Source organism: Maylandia zebra, linkage group LG2, assembly GCF_041146795.1.
Source record: "Maylandia zebra isolate NMK-2024a linkage group LG2, Mzebra_GT3a, whole genome shotgun sequence".
In the NCBI taxonomy this organism is placed as follows: domain Eukaryota; kingdom Metazoa; phylum Chordata; class Actinopteri; order Cichliformes; family Cichlidae; genus Maylandia; species Maylandia zebra.
The window spans coordinates 25788411-25813765 of record NC_135168.1 but is presented as its reverse complement, the minus strand read 5'-3'; the positions used below and the strand labels follow the sequence as shown (position 1 = coordinate 25813765).

The window sequence follows — 25355 nt, the reverse complement described above, 5'->3', positions numbered from 1 at the left end:
AAAATTTTTTTTAAAAAAAATCCCGTCCACTCGCAAAAGCCAAAACGCTGCTAGGAACATGCCAAAGCAGCAGGTGGCGATATATTCCTAACGTGTAGAAATGTCGGCCAATCAGAAGTCATGAAGCCTGGGTGGGAAAGAGTAAACAAAGATGGTGCATAGAAGCAGAACTGAGTCCTATGTGTGGAGGGACAGTAACTGTGTATATGTAAGCATTGAAACACTGCATAGAGTAAAATTAACAGTAATGGTATTTTTTCTAAGTCATTGTAGAAATTCATTTCACCGAAGCAATAACCTGGCACATGGTGTGATGTCAAAAAAGGCACAGACCTTTGATGCTGCGTTTCCTCTGTTTCCCTCATCCACACCTAAACGCAAAAACGGTTTTTGAAAATCTCCACCCTGGCATGAGTTTCAAAAAAGTCTCCGCTTTCAGTAACCGTATGCCGTTTACGTGTGGACGAAAGGTGAAAACGCACAGAAAAATCTGCGTTTTCAAAAATACCCGTGTACGTGTGGACGTAGCCTTAAATACTGTGCTGTTCCATCTAGTTATTGGTCCAAGGCAGTTATTAATTTAATAAGTAAGTGCAGATCAGATGGTGATGTAGGAAAATGCAGAACATGTTACTATAGCTGAATGCTGTGTAAAACACTAGTATTAAATCTAACTCCCATTGATGGCTTAATTAACTATTTAATAAAATTAAGTCTTTCACTAAATATCCCCCTATGCATAGTTAAGTAGTCTATGTAGCAGTCTACTGCAGGATGTCCAAAGTGCAGCCTGCAGGTCATATGTGCCCCCCTAAGTGATTTTGTGTCATTCAACTGTAAATGAAACATGTTAAAATTTTATACTGCTTGTACAGCACACAGTTGCTGAAGATAGACAATTAATAATATTTTTATGTTCAGATTTGTTCTGGGATATGTCACCATTTATATATATCTTCCCGTGACTTTAAAGTTTGTCAGCTAGTTAGGTACATTTTTGCACTGCCAGTGTTTGCTGTTGGAGTTGATCAGTTTACCATATAAACACTTGCAGTGCATTTCAAACTTATAATTACACTGTTCATTTTGTGCATTAGTAAGTAAATCTCCTATATTGAATTATCCTGGAAAAAATGGAAACGTTTGCAACTTTTTCTTTCTCATGTACTTTCTTTTATTTCCTTATGACATTTAGATTCTTTGGGATCTCAAACACCATCTTTGACATGTAAGTCATTTTCATATTATTTGTATTACTTATTAGCCATATTCAATAGCTTGCACGGATTATTTTGAAAAGTGATGGTTAATGGTACATCTGTGAAAGGAGTGCATTACTATTTTTTTTCTTCTGGTAATCGGTATAAATGTTTATTTAGCTGCAGGAGTCAATGACCAATTTCATAATTAGACATCTACTGAAATTTCAATGTTTTGTGCTAACATAATGCCAACAGTGCTCTCTTCACATGTCCCACAACTCTGACAGTTTTGCTCCTCCCCTCACAATTGGAGTTCTCTCTGAGCTGCTGCTGTCAGGTGCATCAAAACATTTTACATTCCCTTGTTATTCGAATCTCTATCTGAGTTTAGGACTCCAAACATTCACACCTGCTGTCAGTAACCAGAGCTCACAGGACTGTAAGTAGTGCAGCTCATTAAGGTGAGTTGAATTGAAATCTATACTTTATAGGAAGGTTTTTACTGATAAAAGTGGTAATAAACATGGTAACCAATAAAAATGCAGTGCCGCTTTAAAAAAAAAAAAAGAAATTACTCCTGTAATTTCTAACAGTTTTTTTAACAGCAGGTGTGAGCATCCATAGTCGTTAAGCTTTGGTAAAGATTTAAAAATAACATAACATTAAACATTAAATAAGTTTGATGGTGTTGACAGCAGCAGCTCAGTGTTAATCAGCGGATGGTGAGGGGAGCAGGAAAGCGTTTTTCGTCGTAGTTGTTGGAGTTGTTTAAGATGCTGATATTCATAGGAACAAAAATTAACTGAGTTGTTTTCCATTCTATAGAAATTGTGTATCTACTTTTTAATAAGTCTTTATGCTGATGTTCTTAATTATCATGTATTACAGATTTTATTTTTAAGCAACAACATTTTAGCATGCAATCAGAGCATGCCTTACAGTACAGTTTTGTAAGCTGTGCACACAAACAGACTGTTAATTTACAAAATTGATCATTCAACAAATGTAAATCACTGCAGATTTTTTGTTTTAGGTGCACTGTATGGGCTCAAAATGTGGTCATAAATATTTTGTACTTGTAAATCAGGATTTGTATGTGTAAAAAGTATTTGTGTGTGGCCAAAAAAACCCTGCACGTTACAAGTACGAATTTTGACCCTATTTTTCTTCCTTTCATCTGATTGGTCAATGTCATGTCAATCACAAATGTAACAATCCAATCAGAGAACAGATGGGTTTGGCTGTCGGAGGGGAGCTTTTTTGAACTGCAGGTCCTTGAAGGGTGATACAGTTTGAAGCTGGAGGATCTCTATATAAATATCCGATAGCAGCTAGGTCCCCTAACTCTCAGCAGCTGTTGAAAGGATAAAGTTGTGGTATATCACTGGTTAGAAATACCATTATTACTTTAGGATTAGTTTAACACAAAGTCAGGGCTGACCCGGGACCATTGCTGTGAGTCACAGTGCGCAGCATAAAAGTGCTTTCACATCAGACGCAGGATGTGCTGCTAATGCTAACTGCTAACTAAAAGCAAAGGATCCAGAATTTGTAGCGCTGGCTGCTGGGCTCTGTGGGTTTTTGCAGCAGCTCTACCTGTACTAGATGCATCTGCTCCTTGTCGTTTCTATCTCTGACTTTATGTCCTCTACAAGAGTTTCTGGGTTTTTTTGCTAGTTCCTCAAATGTTCAATAAAAACATGTATGCTAATTCATAACGGAGAAAGCTTTGTAATGAAAGCTGTCATTTCCAAAACATTGCCCCCCCGCAGCGCTGTTGAAAAGGCTGTGGAAGTCCCTGTATTAAGCACGTAGACCTGTGACACAAAAATCACCAAAGTCGGATGACCACAGACTGTTTTCCTTCGTGGTGATGAAGGAAAACGCTGGGTTGGCATGTAAAAGGGCATTTATTCCCTTCAAAGACCTGCAGTTCAAAAAAGCGCCCCTCCGACAGCCAAACCCATCTGTTCTCTGATTGGATTGTTACATTTGTGACATGACATTGACCAATCAGATGAAAGGAAGAAAAATAGGGTCAAAATTCATACTTGTAACTTGCAGGGTTCTTTTTTTTGCACACAAATCTTTTTTACGCACACACAAATTCTTTTTACACATACAGATCTTTTTTTATGCACACACACACACAAATCTTTTCTTACACACACACACACACACAAATCTTTTTTACACATACAAATCCTGATTTACAAGTACAAAATATTTATGACCACATTTTGAGCCCATAGCACTGTAACAGCTAGAAGGAACTCCTCAAAATTAAAGGCAGAATAGGGAAATACATGGAAATAACCATTTTCCTTCAAGCACATCAGCAAAGTTAAATTGGTATACTTGATAACTGTTGTTATAAGTATCACATGAATATGAATCCCCACAATTATAGATTTTAATTGGGAAGCAACATGCAGATGTACAGAAGGACTATAAACAGCAATTTCTATCACATACAACTCTTTGAGAAAATACCAGCAGTGAGAATTTATCACTTGCTGATTTATACATTTTACAGTGTAGATTGATGGAAAATCTCCACTCTGGCTGAAGTGTTTTTTACAAACAATGTTTCCAAATACAGTGGCTTGCAAAAGTATTCGGCCCCCTTGAACTTTTCCACATTTTGTCACATTACAGCCACAAACATGAATCGATTTTATTGGAATCCCACGTGAAAGAAGAATAGTGGGGATGGTGTGTTCAGAGTGATGTGCAGTGTTAGTTTTCCACCACACATAGCGTTTTGCATTTTGGCCAAAAAGTTCCATTTTTGGTCTCATCTGTCCAGAGTGTCTTCTTCCACATGTTTGCTGTGTCCCCCACATGGCTTGTGGCAAACTGCAAACGGGAGTTCTTATGGTTTTCTGTTAACAATGGCTTTCTTCTTGCCACTCTTCCATAAAGGCCAACTTTGTGCAGTGCACGACTAATAGTTGTCCTATGGACAGATTCCCCCACCTGAGCTGTAGATCTCTCCAGAGTCACCATGGGCCTCTTGGCTGCATTTCTCTCTTTCTCTGCAGCGCCCTCCTTGTTCGGCCTGTGAGTTTAGGTGGACGGCCTTGTCTTGGTAGGTTTACAGTTGTGCCATACTCCTTCCATTTCTGAATGATCACTTGAACAGTGCTTCGTGGGATGTTCAAGGCTTGGGAAATCTTTTTGTAGCCCAAACCTGCTCTAAATTTCTCAATAACTTCATCCCTGACCTGTCTGCTGTGTTCTTTGGACTTCATGGTGTTGTTGCTCCCAATATTCTCTTAGACAACCTCTGAGGCTGTGACAGAGCAGCTGTATTTGTACTGACATTAGATTACACACAGGTGCACTCTATTTAGTCATTAGCACTCATCAGGCAATGTCCATGGGCAACTGACTGCACTCAGACGAAAGGGGGCTGAATAATTACGCACACCCCACTTTGCAGTTATCTATTTGTAAAAAATGTTTGGAATCATGTATGACTTTCATTCCACTTTCACGTGTACACCACTTTGTGTTGGTCTTTCACATGGAATTCCAATAAAAATGATTCCTGCTTGTAGAGCAGGGCAATATGGCCAAAAATATTTATCACGATATATATTTAAAAATTTGCGATAACGATATAACCGACGATATAATTGATGCGAGACAAAATACAACTCCACAACATTACTAGTGCAAAAAGACAACCTTCCATTTATTTTCACTTAAACAAGAAGCTGGTTTTTATGTACATTAAAGCTTTATAGAAATGTAACAGTGCAAATGCAAATTCCTTGCTGAAAGTTTAACCAAAAGGCATTTCCAGTAGAAATGGGCTGACATATCCTGAGCATAACCATGTATAATATCCACTGAAGTTAAAAAGAGGTGCTTTGCAACATTAAACTGCAGTGTGCAGTACGCATTTTTCGGACCATAAGGTGCACAGGATTATAAGGCACATTAAGCGAAACAAAGCAGTCAGATAAATCAAACTTTATTAAACTCATTCTTCTTGCTTCCTCCACTTCTGTAACATTGATTCATTAATGTTGAATTCTCTGCAGCTGCTCTATTCCCATGTTGTTGCAGTATATTAATAACTAACCTCGTATTGTGGATGGATTATCTCAGTTGTTCTCCTGACTGAAGTTTGGTCCGTTTACAGCATCCTGCCATGCGATTGCATTTGTCTCTAACCATGAAGAACCTTCACATTAACTTTTATAAGTGGAAAAGTGTTAGTGTTCGTCCTCCAGCTTCACTGTTTATGTTATGCTAACATAGCTGTGTCGCTAGCGATCACGTAGCACATCATTATATACCAGCTAGCCCAACTTCAGTAACCCTACAAACGTCACTGCTGTTTAGTTTCCTGTCTTCATTTATGTTGGAAGTGATAGCAGAGCTGTACGTTTGATTTTTTTTCAGAAATCTCTCAGTCAGAACATGCTATATCATGCTTAGGTAACTAGCGAAACTAGCGAGCTAACTTCCGCTAGCTTCCTGCTAACTTCTAACTCCGTTAAATGTAATAACTTTTGTTTTCATGGATGCCTGGAAGTTAAACTTTATAGTTACACCTGGTAAAGCAGCAATGCTGATAGTTTTATTAAAGATGAAAGAATTTAGACAGTTTTTAACTCTAAGTGATGCTGCAGTGTTGTTTGACATGAAGCATACGGAGCTTAGGACCCAGATTACTCCCAGATTTAAGAGCATCTTAGTCCGACAAATACGACAATAACGATGGCCGCTTGCATGTTCAGCAAAAAAATGTGCTTTGTTGTGTATCTGACGGACAAACACCAAACCAGTTCCACATCACTGAAGTTGCACCATTTTTACAAACCAATTCTGGTTCATCTGTTTCACTCAACGACCGGCCATGTGCGTATGAAAACAAAGGCACTGCGCATGCGCGTTTTACTCCCATTCTATCGCGATATTTCATTTTCCTATCGTTGCCTAACATTATACCGGTATTATCGTGAATGGTATAATATGGCCCAGCCCTACCTGCTTGTGTCTGCAATGTGACAAAATGTGGAAAAGTTCAAGGGGGGTGAATACTTTTGCAAGCTACTGTATTCCTCTTCAGAATATCTTCTGCAATTTTATGGATTGCCGTATGTGTGAAAATGGCTCACACTTCTATTCTGCACACAATCTTCTGTGTATTTTAGTGAAATGGATTACCTTCTTGCCAAATCACGGACGAGGAGAAGGAGAATTAAAGTTAGAGTTCAGCAGCATTTACAGAGCCTTGCTTTAGATGCTGTGGAACTTGCAGAGAAGGCCGTGGACCAGGCTTTGCAATACACTGAAGATGTGGCGAACAAACATTCGATTGTGGACGAAGCAGTGGAAAATATTGAAGATATAGAAAATAAAGATGAGACTATCAACAAGGCAGAGGACAATGTAGAGGAATATTCAAGTAACAGCTTGGATGAAGATTTACCTCTGGATTTTAATAGTAATGACTTTTACATGGATAGTGAAGCGGATGAAGAACAAAACTGTGACTTTCCTGATGTGGAGTCAAACTCTGATGCTAAGAGGAAACTTGCTGAATGGGCAGCAAACCGAAATGTGTCTCATTCTGTGTTGTCAGAGCTCTTAACCATACTTTTGGAGCTTGGTCTCGATTTGCCAAAGGATCCCAGAACTTTGCTCAGTACATTAAAAGACTGTGAAGTGAAACAAATTGGCAGGGGAAGTTACTACCATTTTGGTCTTGAAAGTGCAGTATTGTCAGAACTGAAAATGATAAATCAACATGAACTGAAAACTGATACATTAACCATTCGTGTGAATGTTGATGGTTTGCCTCTCTTTAAGAGCTCTAATATGCAACTGTGGCCTATTTTAGGTAAGATAGTTGAACTGCCACAAGCAAATGTTTTCATGATGGGTATATATGCTGGTCCCTGCAAACCTGAGTCGGTGAACGACTACATGCATGATTTTATAGAAGATGTAAAAAAGGTCACAAAAACTGGTATTGTTTTCAATGGAAAACACTTCAATGTACCCCTTCCAGATGCTTTTATCTGTGACACCCCAGCTAGAGCTTATTTAAAATGCATCAAAGGTCATGGTGGCTACAGTTCTTGTGAGCGCTGTACACAGTATGGTGTTTATGTTGATGGGAAAGTTATTTTTCCAGATATGGATTCAAGTCTCAGATCAGATTCTCAGTTTGAAGAAATGTTAGATGAAGATCACCACAACTCCAAATCACCTCTTCAAGAGCTAGGCATTGGCATGGTTTCAGCCTTTCCCTTAGACTATATGCATTTAATTTGCTTGGGTATTGTACGTAAATTACTTGCCCTGTGGATTAAGGGACCATTGCAGTGTCGGGTTCCTACTTCTACTCTGTCTGCCATTTCAGATCACTTAAAACAGCGTAGGCAAAGTCTGCCACGCACGTTTTCCAGAAAGCCACGGTCCCTAATGGAGTACAGACAATGGAAAGCTACAGAATTAAGACAATTTTTGTTGTATACTGGACCAGTTGTGCTTTTCCAGAAACTGTGCAATCCACAGTACAAGAACTTCCTGGTTTTGTCATCTGCTATGAGGATACTTTTGTCTCCTTTGTGTAAAGAGTACTGCTATTATGCAAAAAAATTATTGAGATGCTTTGTTGCCAACTTTGCTAAGATTTATGGGACTAAATTCTTAGTTAACAATACACACAGTCTTTTGCACCTAGCAGATGATGCTACAAAGTATGGCCCTCTGGATTTGGTTTCATGTTTTCCATTTGAGAATTATTTGGGACAGTTAAAAAAGATGGTGAGAAGACCACAGGATCCTGTACAGCAAATTGTCAGACGAGTTTGTGAAAAGCAATTGTATCCTCACAGGTCTTGCAAAATGCCAGAGGGTGTACTCACACAGCCACATACATCTGGACCTATGATGACTGAATTTTTTGTCCATCATTCTTTTCAGTACAAGATGTACAGACATGGAAATCAAATAATCTCCACCTCCAGTGGAACAAATTGTTTTGATCTTGAAGGCAAAGTTGCAGTTGTGCGGAATATTGTGCTGTTCATCGGAGAAATACATGTTTTGTTTGAACTGTTTGAGACTGGAACAGCGTTTTTTAACTACCCTATTGATTCAACATCTCTGGGTGTACATTTGTTGTCAAAACTGTCAGGTCATCTTGCTAGTGCTCCTGTAACTAAATTTACAAAACCAATTATTTTGTTACCTTTTCGTAATGCATTTGTAGCTTTGCCTCAGCTACACAGCATGTAACTTAATGGCGTTTACAGGATGTCTTCATTCAGTGTGGTCGAGTTTGTGGATGAAGTTGACTCTGATGGCTGCAAGAAGGTAGACATCATTCCATCAGAGTGGTTCCATGACGCAGAGAGAAAATTATGCTGGTGGCCTCCTGCCTCATTGGTGAATGTGACAAAGGCTGTAAAGGAAGGAACACCACCAACCAGCAACTGGATACTCTGCAATGTCCGTGTCATGGGAAATGCAGGTAAGTTTGACTTTATTTGTACACTACATCTGTATTTCCTTTTCTTTAAAAGTTTATACATGAACTTTTTTTTTTTTTACTTGGAGGCTTTTGAAATTGTAAGGCCCTGTATTACTGTATTATTGTATGTTTCTGTTCTGTGTCCTGTGTACTGTTTGTTTCTATATGTGTCTTTCTGGCTGCTGTTACAACCAAATTTCCCCTTGTGGGACAATTAAAGGATTATTCTATTCTATTCTACTGGAAACCATTTTTTCATTGTCATTGTTTTTGCAGATTTATTTCTTCTTTACATTGTATCTTACATGTTGTATTCTGTACAATTTATGTTATAGCAACTTATGCAAATGCCAGGGCAAAGTTGCATCAAGCAGAGTATTCATCAGACTTGACGGACAATGAGAATGGCATAAGAAAAAGAAAGTAAGTGGTACTAGCATACAAACAAGATGAAGTTTATTTCCTGCAGTGTCATAAATGTTCTGTGCTTAACCTTTCTAGGCCAAGTGTTAAACTGATCAATCAACTGAGCAGCCACACTGAATCAAGTGAGCCTTCTGATTCAGATGAAGAACTTCCACCCACGCCTCCAGAACAACTCCTTCAGCGACCCTCTGGAAAAAACAATAGTGTAGTCGCCAGCCCCGCTGCCCGGAGTGCCGCCAGCCCCACTGCCCGGAGTGCCGCCAGCCCCGCTGCCCGGAGTGCCGCCAGCCCCACTGCCCGGAGTGCCGCCAGCCCCACTGCCCGGAGTGCCGCCAGCCCCACTTGTGAAGCCATGTTCTCGAAAGTACTTGCCATTTTAGAGGAAGTGAAGGAGACTCAACTGGTTCATAGCAAGATGTTAAATGCCTTGCTGAAGCAGAAAAACGGTTCAGTTACGGAGGTCCCTGAAGGGGTTGTTTTACCTCTTAAAACCCAAGACGATGTTGAGGCTCTTAATGGAAAACTGGAGGACTCCAGTCTCATGTCTGCTGTAGTAAGTTTTTTTTTTTTCCTCCCCATTCTGCTTGCCACTGTTCTTTATACAGTAGCCAGAAAAATTCTTTGATATATTTTCTGAAAGACATTCTCCTTCATGATTTTTTTTGGTATACAGCATAATTGGTTTCATTTAACACAGCAAGTCTTACTGGTCCTGAGGCAGCAAAGCAGGCCAGAGACCATCACATCTGCTACCATGTCTTTCTGTTGCTATGATTTTTTTTTTTTTTCTGAGATGTTACTTTTATACCACATTAGGGCTGCCACGATTAGTCGACTAGTCACGATTACGTCGACTATCAAAATCGTCGACGACTGATTTAATAGTCGACACGTCGTTTGAAGCTTTGTAAGATCACAAAAGACGCAGGAATAAGTAGTAGGATTTAAGAGTGTAATAACGGACTGAAACAGATGATGGCAGCACTGCATGTACAAGGATGTCAGCTGCCGTTAAACCCCGAAGAAGAAGTAGCTCTGTCCCAGAATTCATAGCGCAGCCCAGCTCAGTTTACAACAATGGCGGCAGCTACTTAGTTTTAATATTACTCTTATTATTCTTTCTGGGTCACAAAATAAACGTTTAGCATATTTTCAGGCGAGAATGTAGCTGTATAAACCTCAAATATCTGCTCAGTTTATCAAGACACCACATATTTTCAAAAGCGCTCCGACGTTTTCGGAGACGTCTGTTACCCACTAGCTCGATAGCTAGGCTCACTAGAGCCGTGAGAACACCGGACTCCCGGCAAATCGTTTTCAAACCTACCGCCGTCTTTCGCTACTCAGGTTAAACATGATATATGAGTCACTTAGATAACTTAAAACTGTTATTGTTTGGCTTTTTTTGTATTTTATTTGTTCCTGAGTAAATCGGTTTGGCTGAGATTAAATTTATAGTTTTTACACAGCTGAATAAACATCAAGCAGACAGCTGATTATCAGAAGTGTGAGATGCTGGAGAATTTACTCCGGTGTCCTGTTATATTTTAGATAGCAAGGAGTTTATTAAACTTCACCGAAACAATCTGCAAATTTCATTCAAATTTAATAAACTATCATCTTGTCTTTCTTTATTTTTAGTTAGCACAGACCTTAAACACTTAAAGCTGTAAGCTAATGATAGTTATATAAGAGCAGATGCTGCTGGTGCAATAAGCTGTACGTTTTATGTCCAATGGATGATGATCTGATTAGTCGACTAATCGCAAAAATAATCGGTGACTAGTCGACTATCAAAATAATCGTTTGTGGCAGCCCTATACCATATGTTTACCTTCCAGAAAGTTACTTTTTTTTTATTCTAATGAAGCATTTGATTCTGATTTTGATAACGGATAGATTTCTTATATTTGTTCTGCTATGATAGTTTATGCAAATTCTGGCCAGTTCCTATTTATTTTAACCTTTTAGCCCCCAACCCGTCGCCGATGACAGGTTTTTCCAACCTGTCTCTTCCAACCAGAGCTCTACCAGGGGCCCAACACAGCTGGACTTATTTAGAAGAAAAGAGATGCCCAAAAACAAACCACAGGGCCAAAGGTCACAAAATTGTTTTTGTTCTGTTTTACAATTAATAATTCAAATTGCCTATTCGAAATCTTTTATTCATGTACATTATGAGTCCCTTTTTCAGTTAAAACAACAGTAAAATTTCAAGTTTGTTTTTTGCCCTTTTCTGTTATTAATCCCCGATTACACTCTTATAGTATACAGTAGAGAAAAAAACCTAGCAGATGTGGAAACTAGAAGTAATCCTGAAAAAATGGAAAAAAGCACACACACTCACAGCTGATTTTATGACACTTTTACAGCTAAAACAACAAAATATTCACAGGTGTCCTGCTTAACATTATGGATAAATGATAAAGGGGTAAGGAATAGGGGTGGGTTTTGATTATAGATTTATCAAATAAAACCTATTTTAGTTTGGAGAAAGTAAATGAGAGCAGGCACACGCATTCTGCACAAAGATGTAAACACAAAGCGCGGACCCGCCGACAGATCAGAATCAGTGAGATGTGGCCTTTCTCAGCCGACGGCACTTTGTGTTTTTTGTGCTAGATTCTGAAGCTGCAGGTTTTATCTTTTTTCAAACAATATTGACTGAACCAGCAGCAAAAGAAGATCCAAACTACACTGAAAATTTCGCTTCACGTAAACATCGTCATGAATTCCCTCTTACTTTTGCTGTTTTGGTTTTCCACCATGGTGGTTTTCCATGACGGTACTGGAATATTTCTAACATTTTGAGTTATTTTCCAGTATTAGAAAATCAGCACTGCTCAGTGTTAGCCATTGTTAATCTTCAAAACTGACTAGGTTACTTTTAAACATATAACACTGTCAAAAGTGTTAATTTAACACTCAACAGTGTTGTATTTAACACTCTGAGGTGTGGACCCATATAGACACTCTCCAGTGTTAATTTAAAACTGGAGATTTTGCTGTGTAGTATTTTTTTATCTCCACACAATTAACATTAAGTAATATGTAAAGCGTCCATTTATCCTCCATTCCTGGTCCATTATCTTAAGCTTAGGCTGCTCCCCCTGTGACCCAATCCGGTACTAAGTAGAGAGGCCCAGACTTCGCTCTCTCCAGTCTCTTGGCCCTGCTCCTCCAGCGGAATCCCAAGGCATTTCCAGGCCAGCAGAGAAACATAGTCCCTTTTGCATGTCCTGGGTGTTCCTCTGGGTCTCTTCCTGGTTGGATGTGCCCAAAACGCCTCCCCCAGGGAGGCATCCTACCCATCCTACCCAGATGCCAGTATCTAATCCAGGGGTGTTAAACTCAAAATTCAAAACTGGAACAAAGTCGCGGGCTAACGTTAATATTTATTGAAATATATTTATTCCTCCAGATATAGGAATGAATCTTTTCTTATGGACTCAAACACATTTTTCTGAAAAACTGAATATGGAACAAGCAAAGCTTAATACTAAACAATATATATATATATATTAGCTGTATAATACCAGTAGGCCAGCTCTAATAGTAATTTGGTATGGCTTCGCGGGCCAAATATAAGTAGGCTGGGGGCCAAATTTGGCCCGCAGGCCAGAGTTTGACACCTATGATCTAATCTGTCCTTTTTGTATGTTCCCCTCAGGTTGCCATGGTAGCAGATATAGGGGGAACAAGTGTAGATGATGCTACAAGGAGAATGATGAAATTCCTCATATCACCCGAGCTTGCCGTGGAGTACAACTTGCTTGGCCGACATGGGAAGAAAAAGTTCCGAGATTTGCGCCTCTTTAATGTTGTGTATGGTAAGTTAATTTCACTTGAGACACTTTTTTTAATAAAGTGTTTGAAAGTGTAAGTGAGATTGGTTATTGTGCCATCTTATATATTTGAGGCAAGAAAGTGAAATAAACATTGTTCTTTGTAAATCATTACCAAAGGAAGTAAGCTATGGTTACCTTTACTTTGGCTTACCCATTTTTCTTCTTCATTTGCAGAGGCACTGAAGAAGAATTCTTTGACTGCAAAAGTCAACCTGCAAGAAGCAGAGAAAGCTCTCTCCAAATGGTTCACTGGAGCTAGAGACAGAGGAGGACTGAGGGCTGCTAGGGGACAAAATAGACTAACGGCTCTGTAAAAAAACATAACAGACACCTCTGCTGATTCAAGACAAGGTTCTGAGTTTCCCTTCTTATTTTTTCCCATGTTGCTACAGTTTCAACTCTAAGCAATTTGAATGTAGTTTGATATTTCTAGTTTTTTAAGTTCACACTCCTTGGAATACAGTTACTTAAACCCACAGTTGTGTGACAAAATAAATGTGAACAAAATGTGTTTTGTGTCCCCTCTTGATGTTTCTATTTGCAGTCAGCTTTAATATATTTAGTGTCTTTGTGTCACAGAAGCCGTATTGGCCGTCTGTTAATTTGATTTTGTGGCTGTTTTTCTACATGGGACCCGCCCAGTGCCAGAAATTAGCCAATTCAAACAAGAAGTAAGATGCAACTACAGAACCCACTGATAATACCATTCCAACTTTTTAGCTCATGTTTTCCTCATCTTGTACACACTAAGAACTTGAAAAATGGGGCCCAGGTGGGTTTCTGAGTACTTTGCCCAGTTGGGGTCCATTTAGTTCCCAGATTTTACCAATATAACACCAAGATGGGCATTTAACATGGGGCCATTATGGAACCCGCGGACAATCCCACTTAAAACCCACTTTTTAGCCTATGTGGAACCCACATGGTACCCACAAAAAACTTGAAAGATGGGGCCTGGGTGGGTTTTTGTGTACTTTCCCAGTTGGGTGCCATTTAGTTCCTAGATTTTGCCAATATAACACTAAGATGGGCTTATAAAATGGGGCCATTATGGAACCCGCGGACAATCCCACTTAAAACCCACTTTTTAGCCTATGTGGTGCCCACATGGTACCCACAAAAAACTTGAAAGATGGGGCCTGGGTGGGTTTCAGTGTATGTTGCCCAGTTGGGGCCCATATAGCTCCTAGATTTTACCAATGTAAAACCAAGATGGGCTTATAAAATGGGGCCATTATGGAACCCGCGGACAATCCCACTTAAAACCCACTTTTTAGCCTATGTGGTGCCCACGTGGTACCCACAAAAAACTTGAAAGATGGGGCCTGGGTGGGTTTCTGTGTATGTTGCCCATTTGGGGCCCATTTAGTTCCTAGATTTTACCAATATAAAACCAAGATGGGCTTATAAAATGGGGCCATTATGGAACCCGCGGACAATCCCACTTAAAACCCACTTTTTAGCCTATGTGGTGCCCACGTGGTACCCACAAAAAACTTGAAAGATGGGGCCTGGGTGGGTTTCTGTGTATGTTGCCCAGTTGGGGCCCATTTAGTTCCTAGATTTTACCAATATAAAACCAAGATGGGCTTATAAAATGGGGCCATTATGGAACCCGCGGACAATCCCACTTAAAACCCACTTTTTAGCCTATGTGGTGCCCACGTGGTACCCACAAAAAACTTGAAAGATGGGGCCTGGGTGGGTTTCTGTGTATGTTGCCCATTTGGGGCCCATTTAGTTCCTAGATTTTACCAATATAAAACCAAGATGGGCTTATAAAATGGGGCCATTATGGAACCCGCGGACAATCCCACTTAAAACCCACTTTTTAGCCTATGTGGTGCCCACGTGGTACCCACAAAAAACTTGAAAGATGGGGCCTGGGTGGGTTTCTGTGTATGTTGCCCAGTTGGGGCCCATTTAGTTCCTAGATTTTACCAATATAAAACCAAGATGGGCTTATAAAATGGGGCCATTATGGAACCCGCGGACAATCCCACTTAAAACCCACTTTTTAGCCTATGTGGTGCCCACGTGGTACCCACAAAAAACTTGAAAGATGGGGCCTGGGTGGGTTTCTGTGTATGTTGCCCAGTTGGGGCCCATTTAGTTCCTAGATTTTGCCAATATAACACCAAGATGGGCTTATAAAATGGGGCCATTATGGAACCCGCGGACAATCCCACTTAAAACCCACTTTTTAGCCTATGTGGTGCCCACATGGTACCCAAAAAAAATTAAAAGATGGGGCCCAGGTGGGTTTCTGTGTATGTTGCCCAGTTGGGGCCCATTTAGTTCCTAGATTTTACCAATATAACACCTATATGGGCATTTAACATGGGGCCATTACGGAACCCGCGGACAATCCTATATGGGGCCCATTTTTCAGCCCATTTCCAAACCATATGGGCCCCACATATAAATGTTGGCTGGGTCCCTGGGGCCAGCTCCCCCGCTGACCCCAGTAGGCACTCCCACCCTCCGCGACCCGCCAGGGAAGGGGGGCCCAGGCCCATCAGACCGGGGCCCAGTGCAGTAGCGCCCCCCGGCTCCACAGAGCCCTGGACAGTCCACCCAACCCCACCACAGAGAAAACTGCACCCACCCCACCAACCACACATCTTCCAGACTACATAAGACGGTAAACGCCCAGGCTGAGATCTTCCTCCACCTCTCCTGTATCTCCCCCTCCTGCAGAGAGTTCCTGAGAGAAGAAAGCTCCTGCAAGATGTGACCATCCCCCCCACCAGTTGAAGAGCCCCCCAGGCGGCTCGATGCACCGGCGGCACCCTGCTCCAGGGCCGGGCCCCCATGCACCCACCCGCCCACAACCCCGGCAACACACCAACCAGGACCAGAGCCCCCGAGGCCCGGCCCGGGCCCCAGCCCAGAGACGGAGCGCCCCCAGAACCTCACGCCCATCCCGGACCCACCCAGGGGCAGCCAGGTTGCCAGGTCAGTAACCCACGTCCGTCAGCACAGACCCTCCCCTAGCCCCGCTGCACGCAGCCGCGAGGAAACAGTCACCTGAGAGCCAACAGAGCCCTCAACCGGACGTGACCGCTACCCCGGGTTGAGCCCCCCAAGGAAGATGCCTCCGGGGAACCCCCCGACGCCCTAAGCCTGTCCCTACCCCCTCACCAATCACAACAGTGAAGGCGGGACCAAACTATGACCCCCCACCCCCACTAGGTGATGGAGCTGATAAAAGGGGCCCAGAGCAATTGATCTAATGTGGTGGCAGAGGCTGTGTCAAGACTAATGTAATCTAATAGATAATTTCTATATTGGTTAGAATTAAGATTATTTTTATTTTTCCAGTTCATGAGGACTGTTTTCTTGGCTATGCATAGGGCAGTGAAGATCATATGGGCTATATTCTTTTCTGAAGTGACATTATCTAAGCTGCCCAACAAACACACTAAGGGGGAGGTTGGAATGTTACATTTCAGACATTTTGATAAGTCTTCACATATCTCGCGCCAAAACTTTTGCACTGGTGGACAGAACCAAAGAGCGTGGATGTAATTGTCTGGTGTATTGCCTTGACAGTGTGAGCAGTTGTTGGAAGATGTAAAGCCCATCTTGAACATCCGATGACCTGTATAGTGCACTCTATGAAGTATTTTGTATTGTATTAATTGCAGACTGGGATTTTTAATTAATTTAAAAGTTTTTAAGCAAGTCTGAGACCAGAAGTTTTGGTCTAGGTTGACTGATAAATCTGCTTCCCACTTTGCAGTAGGAAGGGATATTGATTCATCTAATTTAGAAAGTGTTCTGTATATTTTAGATAATAATTTGGGGGATTTAAGAGTAAGAAAATGTGCCGCACTTAGTGGTGTTTGTAATTCAACTTGACTGAGGTTAAATTTCTTTTTTACTATGGATTTAATTTGTTGATATTCTAAAAACCTTGTCTTGTTGATCCCATATTGTTCAACTAGTCTGTCAAATGGAATAAATTCTGTTCCCTCTAATATATGTTCTAAGTATTTAATTCCTTTACAACTCCATTCTGGGAAATTAATCATATTATTGTTTTGTAATATGTCAGGGTTATTCCAGATAGGTGTACGTTTGCATGGGATTAATGAAGACTCCGTTATTTTTAGAAACTCCCACCATGCTGTTAGAGAAAAGCTGATGTTGATACTTTTAAAGCATTCATGTCTTTTGATGTTTGAGCTAATAAATGGTAGGTCTGAAATCTCTAGATCCTTGCATAGTGCCTGTTCAACATCTAGCCAGGGCTCAACTAAGAAGGTATGTTTTAACCATTCTGAGATGAACTGAAGCCTGTTGGCTAAGAAGTATTGGTGAAAATTAGGCAGATCTAATCCTCCTCTATCCTTGGTTCTTTGTAGCGTTTTTAAGCTAATACGCGGGGGTTTATCTTTCCAAAGGAATTTGGAAATATATGAATCCAGAGATCTGAACCAATCTTGTGATGGTTTGTTAGGGATCATCAAAAATAAGTAATTTATTTTTGGCAAGATCATCATTTTTATAGTGGCGACCCTTCCCATGAGTGATATGGGTAAAGATTTCCATCTAGTCAGATCGCCTTCTACTTTCTTTAGAAGTGGGATGTGGTTTAGTTTAGTTAAGTCTGAAAGCTTAGGAGAGATATTAATACCTAAATATTTAATATTTCCGGATTGCAGTGGGGCAGAGGAAGAATTATGGAAGGAGCAGTTAATGGGGAGAACTGTAGATTTTGGCCAGTTAATTGAATAATCTGAAACTCTTGAAAACCAGTTTATTAAAGTAATTACCTCAGAGAGGTTGGTTTGTGTGTTTTGCAGAAAAAGCAACACATCATCCGCATAGAGACTGATTTTATGTTCTATGTTCTTACATTTTATGCCCTTAATTGTTGTAGCCTGTCTAAATGCTGCTGCTAGAGGTTCGATAAAAATTGCAAAAAGTGAGGGGGAGAGTGGGCATCCCTGTCTGGTGCCCCTCAGGAGACAGAAGCTGGAGGATGTCTGGTCATTTGTTCTGATACGAGCCGTTGGGGAATTGTATAATATTCTTATCCAGTTTATGAAAGAGTTTCCAAAACCAAATTTGTGTAAAGTTGCGAATAAAAATTTCCAATTAACTCTGTCAAATGCTTTTTCTGCATCTAGAGATAATATTATGGCTTCGATGTTTTTATCGTATGAGTAGTCTATTAAATTAAGTAATCTACGAGTGTTTGTTGAGGAGTGCCGACCTTTTATGAAACCAGTTTGGTCAGGATGAATTAAGAGGGGGGTCATTTTCTCTAATCTCTTTGAGAGAGCTTTGCAGATTATTTTAAGGTCTACATTTAAAAGAGAAATTGGACGATAGCTTGAGGGAAATAAAGGGTCTTTGCCTGGTTTTAGCAGGAGACTAATGTTGGCAGAATTCATATTTGGTGGTAGTCTGCCCTTTTCCTCGATTTCCTGCAACATGCTGTGGAATACTGGTGCCAAAATTGTCCAGAATTCTTTGTAGAATTCTGCAGGAAAGCCGTCTGGACCTGGAGCCTTATTATTGGGCATACTTATCAGGGCTTCCTGGAGTTCACTTGGCGTCTGTGGCGAATCCAGTTCCATTGCTTGACTGTCTAGTAATTTTGGAAGAGTTACGTTGTCAAGAAACAGATCAATTTCATTTTTAGATGGGTTTATTTGTGGTGAGTATAAAGTTTCATAGAAATCCCTAAAAATGTTGTTTATTCTTCCAGGATCATATATTGTGTTCCCCGATAAATCTTTAGCAGCACATATAGTTGTTTTTTCTTTATTTATTTTTAGCTGGTTAGCTAGAAATCGACCTGATTTGTTACTGTGTTCAAAATTCTGCAAGCGAAGTCTTTGTATAAGGAATTGTGTTTTTTTATTAATAGTTTCATTTAATTCTAGTTTTGTTTTGCATATTTTGTTCAATGTTTCCTGATCTTGGTGGGACGCGTAGGCTTCTTCTAGTGATTTGATGTTTTTTTCTAATTCCTGAATATTTTTGTTTTCTTCTTTCTTTTTGTGTGATGAGAAAGAAATTATTTTACCTCTCATCACAGCTTTCCCTGCTTCCCATAGAACAGAAGCAGATATTCCCGGGAGTGTCATTAAAGTCTAAATATGAAGTCCATTCCTTTTTAAAGTATTTAATAAAGTCTTCATCTTTAAGTAGTGATATATTAAATCTCCAGTTTTTACTTGGCGTAGTATTATTCTTGTGCATTAGTGTTAAAGATACAGGAGCATGATCGCTGACAGCTATAGGATGAATCTCAGTGTCTGAAATGTCACACAGCAGTGAGCTGCTGACCAAAAAATAATCCAGACGAGAGTAAGAGTGATGAACATGCGAGAAAAAAGTATATTCCTTACTGGTGGGGTGAAGAGAGCGCCATGCATCGCAAAGACCAAAGTCGTTCATATACTGTTTGATTATATTTGTGGACTGCCAATTACGCTGAGTTCCTGTTGTGTTGAGCCTATCCATTTCTTCATTTAGTCCAAGGTTGAGGTCACCGCCAAGAATGAGTGTGCAATCAAGGTGTTCAGAGAGTGCACTAAAAAAACCGTGGAAGAATGAGGGTTCATCAACATTTGGACCATATATACTAACAATACATAGTTTTTTGTTCAATATTGATAGTTTAATAATTAGAAATCTACCCTCTGGATCTATAACTGTATCGAGTACTGTAAAATTAACATTTTTATGTATTAAAATTGCTACTCCCCGTTGTCTAGAATTATAACCGGCTGCAAACACGTTAGGAAACTCAGGTGTTTTAAGTTCATTTAAACCTGTGACAGGTTTGTGAGTTTCTTGTAATAAAACAACATCTGCCTGTAGTTTTTTAAGCTGGTTAAATATTTTTAACCTCTTTCCTCTGGTGCCAGCTCCATTTACATTCCATGTGACAAACCTCAGCATGCCCTTAATTGTGCGTGTATGTTTAATGATGTATGCTGGGTGTTTCGTTTAGACAGGTGGAGAGAATATGGAAACATCCCTTGTTTGTAAATAGAAAGAGAAAAAGAAGTGTGGTGAGAGACTCCATAAGTCTGACTATGTGTGTGAATATTCACTAATATGAACAAGCGTGGCTTGCTTATGTGTCCTGCAAGTCTGTGCGTGCTGTGAGGCTGTTGTGAATGTGCTGCCGTTGAGCTGATGTGTTTGCGTGATCGTGTTGTGAAAATATGGAGAAATAGAGGGTGTTGTTTGTAGGTGAGTGGGGGAGTAGGTGACCACAGCAGTGAAAGACAAGAGAAAGAAAGAAACCACATGAGCGTTCATAGCTTTCACAGTCTCTCTAGTCTTGTAATAGTTTATTCATAGTTTTCTTAGTTTTGCTTAATTTTTGTATGCTCTCTTATCATAAACGCTCATTTTTCGTCAGTGTCCGCACCTGAGTCCTCCACTCATTGTCCATTCGGTCTGCCTCCCGCAGACCGTGACAAAGGGTTATGATTTCAGTGTACTTTAGTGGCCCACAGTCACCAGAGCTAAATCAACAATTTATTTTATGTGCCAAGAATGAAAATAATGTCAAACTCACTGGTGTATCTCAGTGATGCCCAAGGTAGTTGTGACACAATGGGTTATGGCAGTAATAAGATGGGCTGCCATTCCCACATACCATGGCATTCAGACCATGACTGATTGGTACAGTAGTAATGGGCCCAAAGTGTGTAAAGGAAAAATCCCCCCATTACTTGTCGAGTACTCAAAACAGTACTCTATGAAACCACAACAGGCTGGTTTCATAGCCTAATGTTGGTAACACCAAATAGCATGAAATGGAGATTTGTCAGGTCAGGCTATGATTTTTGAACTGGTTACATTTTGTGTTAGCAAACGGTATGCACAGCTTTTGGAAATCTGCCACACTAAAATTCAGACCTGATGAAATCCCTGTTGGCATGCATGTCACAGAGGCTACGGCTCCACTATAGTTTTTGGGAACTTCTGATCCTCTCTTAAGTGGATCAAGTACAGAACACCTTGAACCCACAGTGTGCTGGGATCACTGCCACTTCAGCTACTGCAATATGCCATTGTGTTGGGGTGGGGTCTCTAGCTCAGGTGCAGGGGAGGGGTGTGAGTTCAGCGGGTGTGCCAGGAGAGGCTGGCTAGTGCAGCTGGTAATGATCATCAAATCATAACTCCTCTATTTCAGTAGCACACTGGGACCTGGAAGAGAGGGGAGAGCCAAGCAGGTAAAGCAAGAGAGAATGGCTACAGCAGCTTGAAAGAAATGTGGTAAATAAGTCATAACTATCTAGTTAATGTATAGGGACAAAATGCATTTATTATTATCAAAACTGAGCCTATAGTATAAAAATTTTTTCTTAGTGATGATGTTAAGATTAGCAGCATAAATGTTAGTCCTAATATGCTGGACATCGGTTTGGCAGATATAATATTAGAATAATTAGAATATATGACATTCTAATGGGATTATTCAAATTACATAATTATGCTGGTTTAACAGCAAATAACTGCTCAGTTAGTGGGTGTTAAATACACTCAGGAGAGAAAGTTTGAACTGTAAACACAAGCATTCACTGTTACGCTAACATAAGATAATTATTCAAACCTAAAAAAATCTGCTAATTTGACAGATAATAATTGTGCAGTTATAACATCGAAACTAAGGTGGACTAAACATTGTTATTGTTTGCACTGATACAAATAATTTTATGTAACCCAGTTGAATTTTTTCTAAGGGACCATTTTAACTTGCTCCTCTTGATACAGAAGAACTTAAAACTGAACCGAACAGATTGCTAAAATTAAATGAAATACTTGTTAACTGTAGTATATGAAATTAATTTGTTAAAAAAGAAATGAAAAAAATAAATACTTCAAATGCAAGCAAGTCCAATAATAGTCAATGCCATGCTTTCCCCTGAGACTCCAGACTGATGCACACAAGCACCTCTTGCACACCTTTCTCGCTCACTATGTATTAACAGACCTCTCTGCATTGAATCATATCTGTTATTAACCTCTGTCTCTCTTCCATAGCATGTCTTTTATCCTGTCTTCCTTCTCTCACCCCAACCGGTCGCAGCAGATGTCCGCCCCTCCCTGAGCCTGGTTCTGCCGGAGGTTTCTTCCTGTTAAAAGGGAGTTTTTCCTTCCCACTGTCGCCAAAGTGCTTGCTCATAGGGGGTCATATGATTGTTGGGTTTTTCTTTGTATCTATGAAGCGCCTTGAGGCGACTTATGTTGTGATTTGGTGCTATATAAATAAAATTGAATTGAAATTGAACTGAATTGATGAGATGCCTTGATCACTGTATTGACCTGAGCATACTAACTTGTCAATACGGCTCAAACCCTGGGCTCAGTATTCACCTTTATTATCAACCATCAGTTAACAAAGTTCTGCTTGTGTGTATGTGTTTGTGTAATCAATCATTATATATTGCAACCTTGGAAGGGCCCTTTAACAATTTCTAATGCAGCAATATATAGGAAAATATGGTATTTGTGAAGAGCAGAACACATGAGCATGTGTTTACCCTGAAGCCTGTCAAACATTGAATTCAGGTTTTAACAGAAGAAGAAAGTTAAAAGTCAGTTTTGCACATCCTTGTTTATTTATTTCCTTTTACCACTTATTAAGTCTAAAGACTGCCAAGGAAGCAACAATATTCATACTTCCTGCAAAATGTACCATTTATACATTTGAATGAGTTTAAGTTTATGCTCTATTAGTATGGAAGTGATGCATGAAGATACTAGTACAGTCATGGAAGAATTCTGAGCCTTTATATTTCAGGAGATGATAAAAAAAAAATATCTCTATATATCTATTGCCAGGTCTTAAAATTGGGGAAATACAAACTGGGATGAAAAACAGCACAATATATTATTTATTTACCAAAAACTAAGACAAAATGCCCAATACCACATAATTAAAGTATATCAGAGAATAGTAGATATAGACATGAGGAAAGAAAGTTATTTAATAATCAAAAATCTCATTTTCCAAGTGTCAAAAACAAGATCATTCTTTTACTTCTCTGTCAAAAAGGAGCTTATTTTGGCATTGGCCTTTACATGGATCAGCCAACTATTCCCCCTATAAGCATTCACACCAAGCTGGCCTTTAAAAAGAACACGGTTTTAAGGCTGTCCTTTTGAAGTGTTTATTACTAATACACCAATCTACTAAAATAAACACAAAACCTTTGAATTTCAAAAAGTTCAAAACAGAGTTCACATCAATGAAAGGTGAACTTTTTCGTTACCCCTTCATCAGCAAAATAATCACATTTTAAATTCATTTTCATCTTTGTTTGTTTCCACCTGATCAAACAAGGATTGCTTCCCATTTTCAATAGGAATTTGTAATGGCAATTTATACACGCAGCAGTGCATAAGGACAGGAAACAGTGAGCAGTTATTTACAGGTTTGTCTAATCAATATGAAAATGTACTTTTACATTAAATTAGACTCACATCTTCAAGATGGTGTTCTGTCTTAGAAATGAGGCAGATGTGTTAACTTTGGCAGCCCCGAACTTGAGATGTTTCTAACCGAAAATGCAGTAAGATAATGTAGTTTTATGTCCTCTGGGACATCAGCTCATTAAAAGAAATCATAATACTTTTATAAAGCACTCAAGGCGGCTAGACATGAGCTTTTTCCCCCCATGCTATCATTTTAAAAGAAAAATCCTATCAATCAGACAGTCACTGCTCTAACTTTAATGCTGGAAAAGTCTGTCGATTTTCCTTATGACTTTCACATGCCATCTATTTTCATGGGCCAGAGGTGGTCCACACCATAGAAATACATCCCCATCTCTAAATGCTCATTAAATATGAACCTTTAACCACCAGATACTTTAACTACTAATTTAAATGGGTCACACACAATTTCTACGAACATTATTGCTAAGGATTGTCTTATTGCATTGGAGTCACACTGGGTTAAATATGTACACTTGGGTTTTAAGGGGTATTTATTATTTTCTTCTTTTTTTTGGGTTGTATGGAAGCCCCAAACGCAATTTCATTGTTCTTGACAATGACAATAAATAAATAAATACTAAATACTAAATACACTTGCAGCGACAACAAAATATTGAGGACAGATCTTTTTAGGTCACTTCACCTTATGTCTTAGTCATCAATCAGTGCACTTATGGTGTTGAGTATGTTCACTGCATGTGAACTTCCAATTTGGCAGTGGGTGAAGCAGTTCTCATGTGGCCATGATAGATGCCTCATGCTGGCAGGAACATATGGTTGGACTCATGGGCCAAATCCTGCAGCACCCCAGTCACGAGTGGAAGTTGGCAAGGTGTGCAGTCTAGTTGAAAGGACACACTTAATATACCTTTTCAAGGGCTATTCTTGATTTCTTTTTAAACACCTACTAAAGACATATCACAGGGTGTCAGTTGCTGCACCAGGGTGATTATTTATCTTGAGAATGAAAGTGGAGAATAATGGAAGTTTTTCACTGTGTCTCTTAACCTAAAAAAGCATTTTTTTTGAGTGCTTGAACCCAACATACACATTTCAGTGCCTAAATGTACCTAAAATGTTGAAGCTCAAATGCATGTTTCAGTGACTTGTTTTTTAAGTTTTAAAGACGTAACTCTCAGACACTGCTCTTCTGCCTCCCACTTCTTCTTTTGTCCTCCACTTTTCCAGTGTCCACCATTTTTTGAAGACACAACCCATATGGAAAAGATATATATAAATCTTATAAAGTTTGTATCTGTCTTGTGTGAAACTTGTATGAAAAGCATACAAGAGTGAAAACAGATATAAGATCCCTACAAAAATTATATAAATGAAACTTGTATGTTTTGGATACTTACTAAAACAATATATGAAAGTGGCCACTTTCATGAGTAAATCATAAAAGCCTTATATGATTCACTAGGCCATGAAGTAGGCCACATCTGATGCAAGTCTTTTATAAGGTTTTTCTATTTTTTTTCCACATGGGAAGGCATCCCATGCAGAGATATACTAAGTTTTCAGCTCTTTAAGGATCCCTTTCTTGGTGAAAAGATATTATTTTATGTCTCTCAGAAAATAGGTTGCAAATAACAAAGTACCTAAATATACAATTTGCGAATACTTCTTTGCTGAGTCATGTGTAGACACTGGTTCATCTCTTTTCTGTGCTTGAGTGAAAAAGCAACCAACCAAGAAAAAAAGACTTTGTAGAGTTGTTGTTATATTTATTTTATAATCTTAATTCTAATTATTATAAACCCTCAGAATTATTTATGATAGTGACAGTGTTTTTTGTCTACTGACAAAAAAAAAAAGGTTCACTGTGATCTCCTGTAGGTGTAAAACTAATCCACTGAAATGTAACCAGTGTGGACCCCTGCAGTCAGTGTGATG

The 25355-nt window shown here is 39.5% G+C and overlaps 1 protein-coding gene across 1 annotated transcript; it reads left to right on the top strand.

Annotated features, from left to right (window-relative positions):
- Positions 1-1199: 1199 nt before the first annotated feature.
- Positions 1200-13482, top strand: LOC143413710 (uncharacterized). The gene is made up of 6 exons (XM_076877073.1): positions 1200-1228; positions 8486-8703; positions 9039-9126; positions 9205-9682; positions 12800-12959; positions 13152-13482. Coding segments are annotated over exons 1-6 (1086 nt in total). The 5' UTR covers positions 1200-1226; the 3' UTR covers positions 13292-13482.
- Positions 13483-25355: the final 11873 nt, after the last annotated feature.

Bases quoted from the DNA above. Each gene is read 5' to 3' on its own strand.
- LOC143413710 (XM_076877073.1), top strand. The intron at 8,704-9,038 runs GTAAGTTTGACT...TTTATGTTATAG, and splicing joins CCGTGTCATGGGAAATGCAG to CAACTTATGCAAATGCCAGG. The intron at 9,127-9,204 runs GTAAGTGGTACT...TAACCTTTCTAG, and splicing joins AATGGCATAAGAAAAAGAAA to GCCAAGTGTTAAACTGATCA.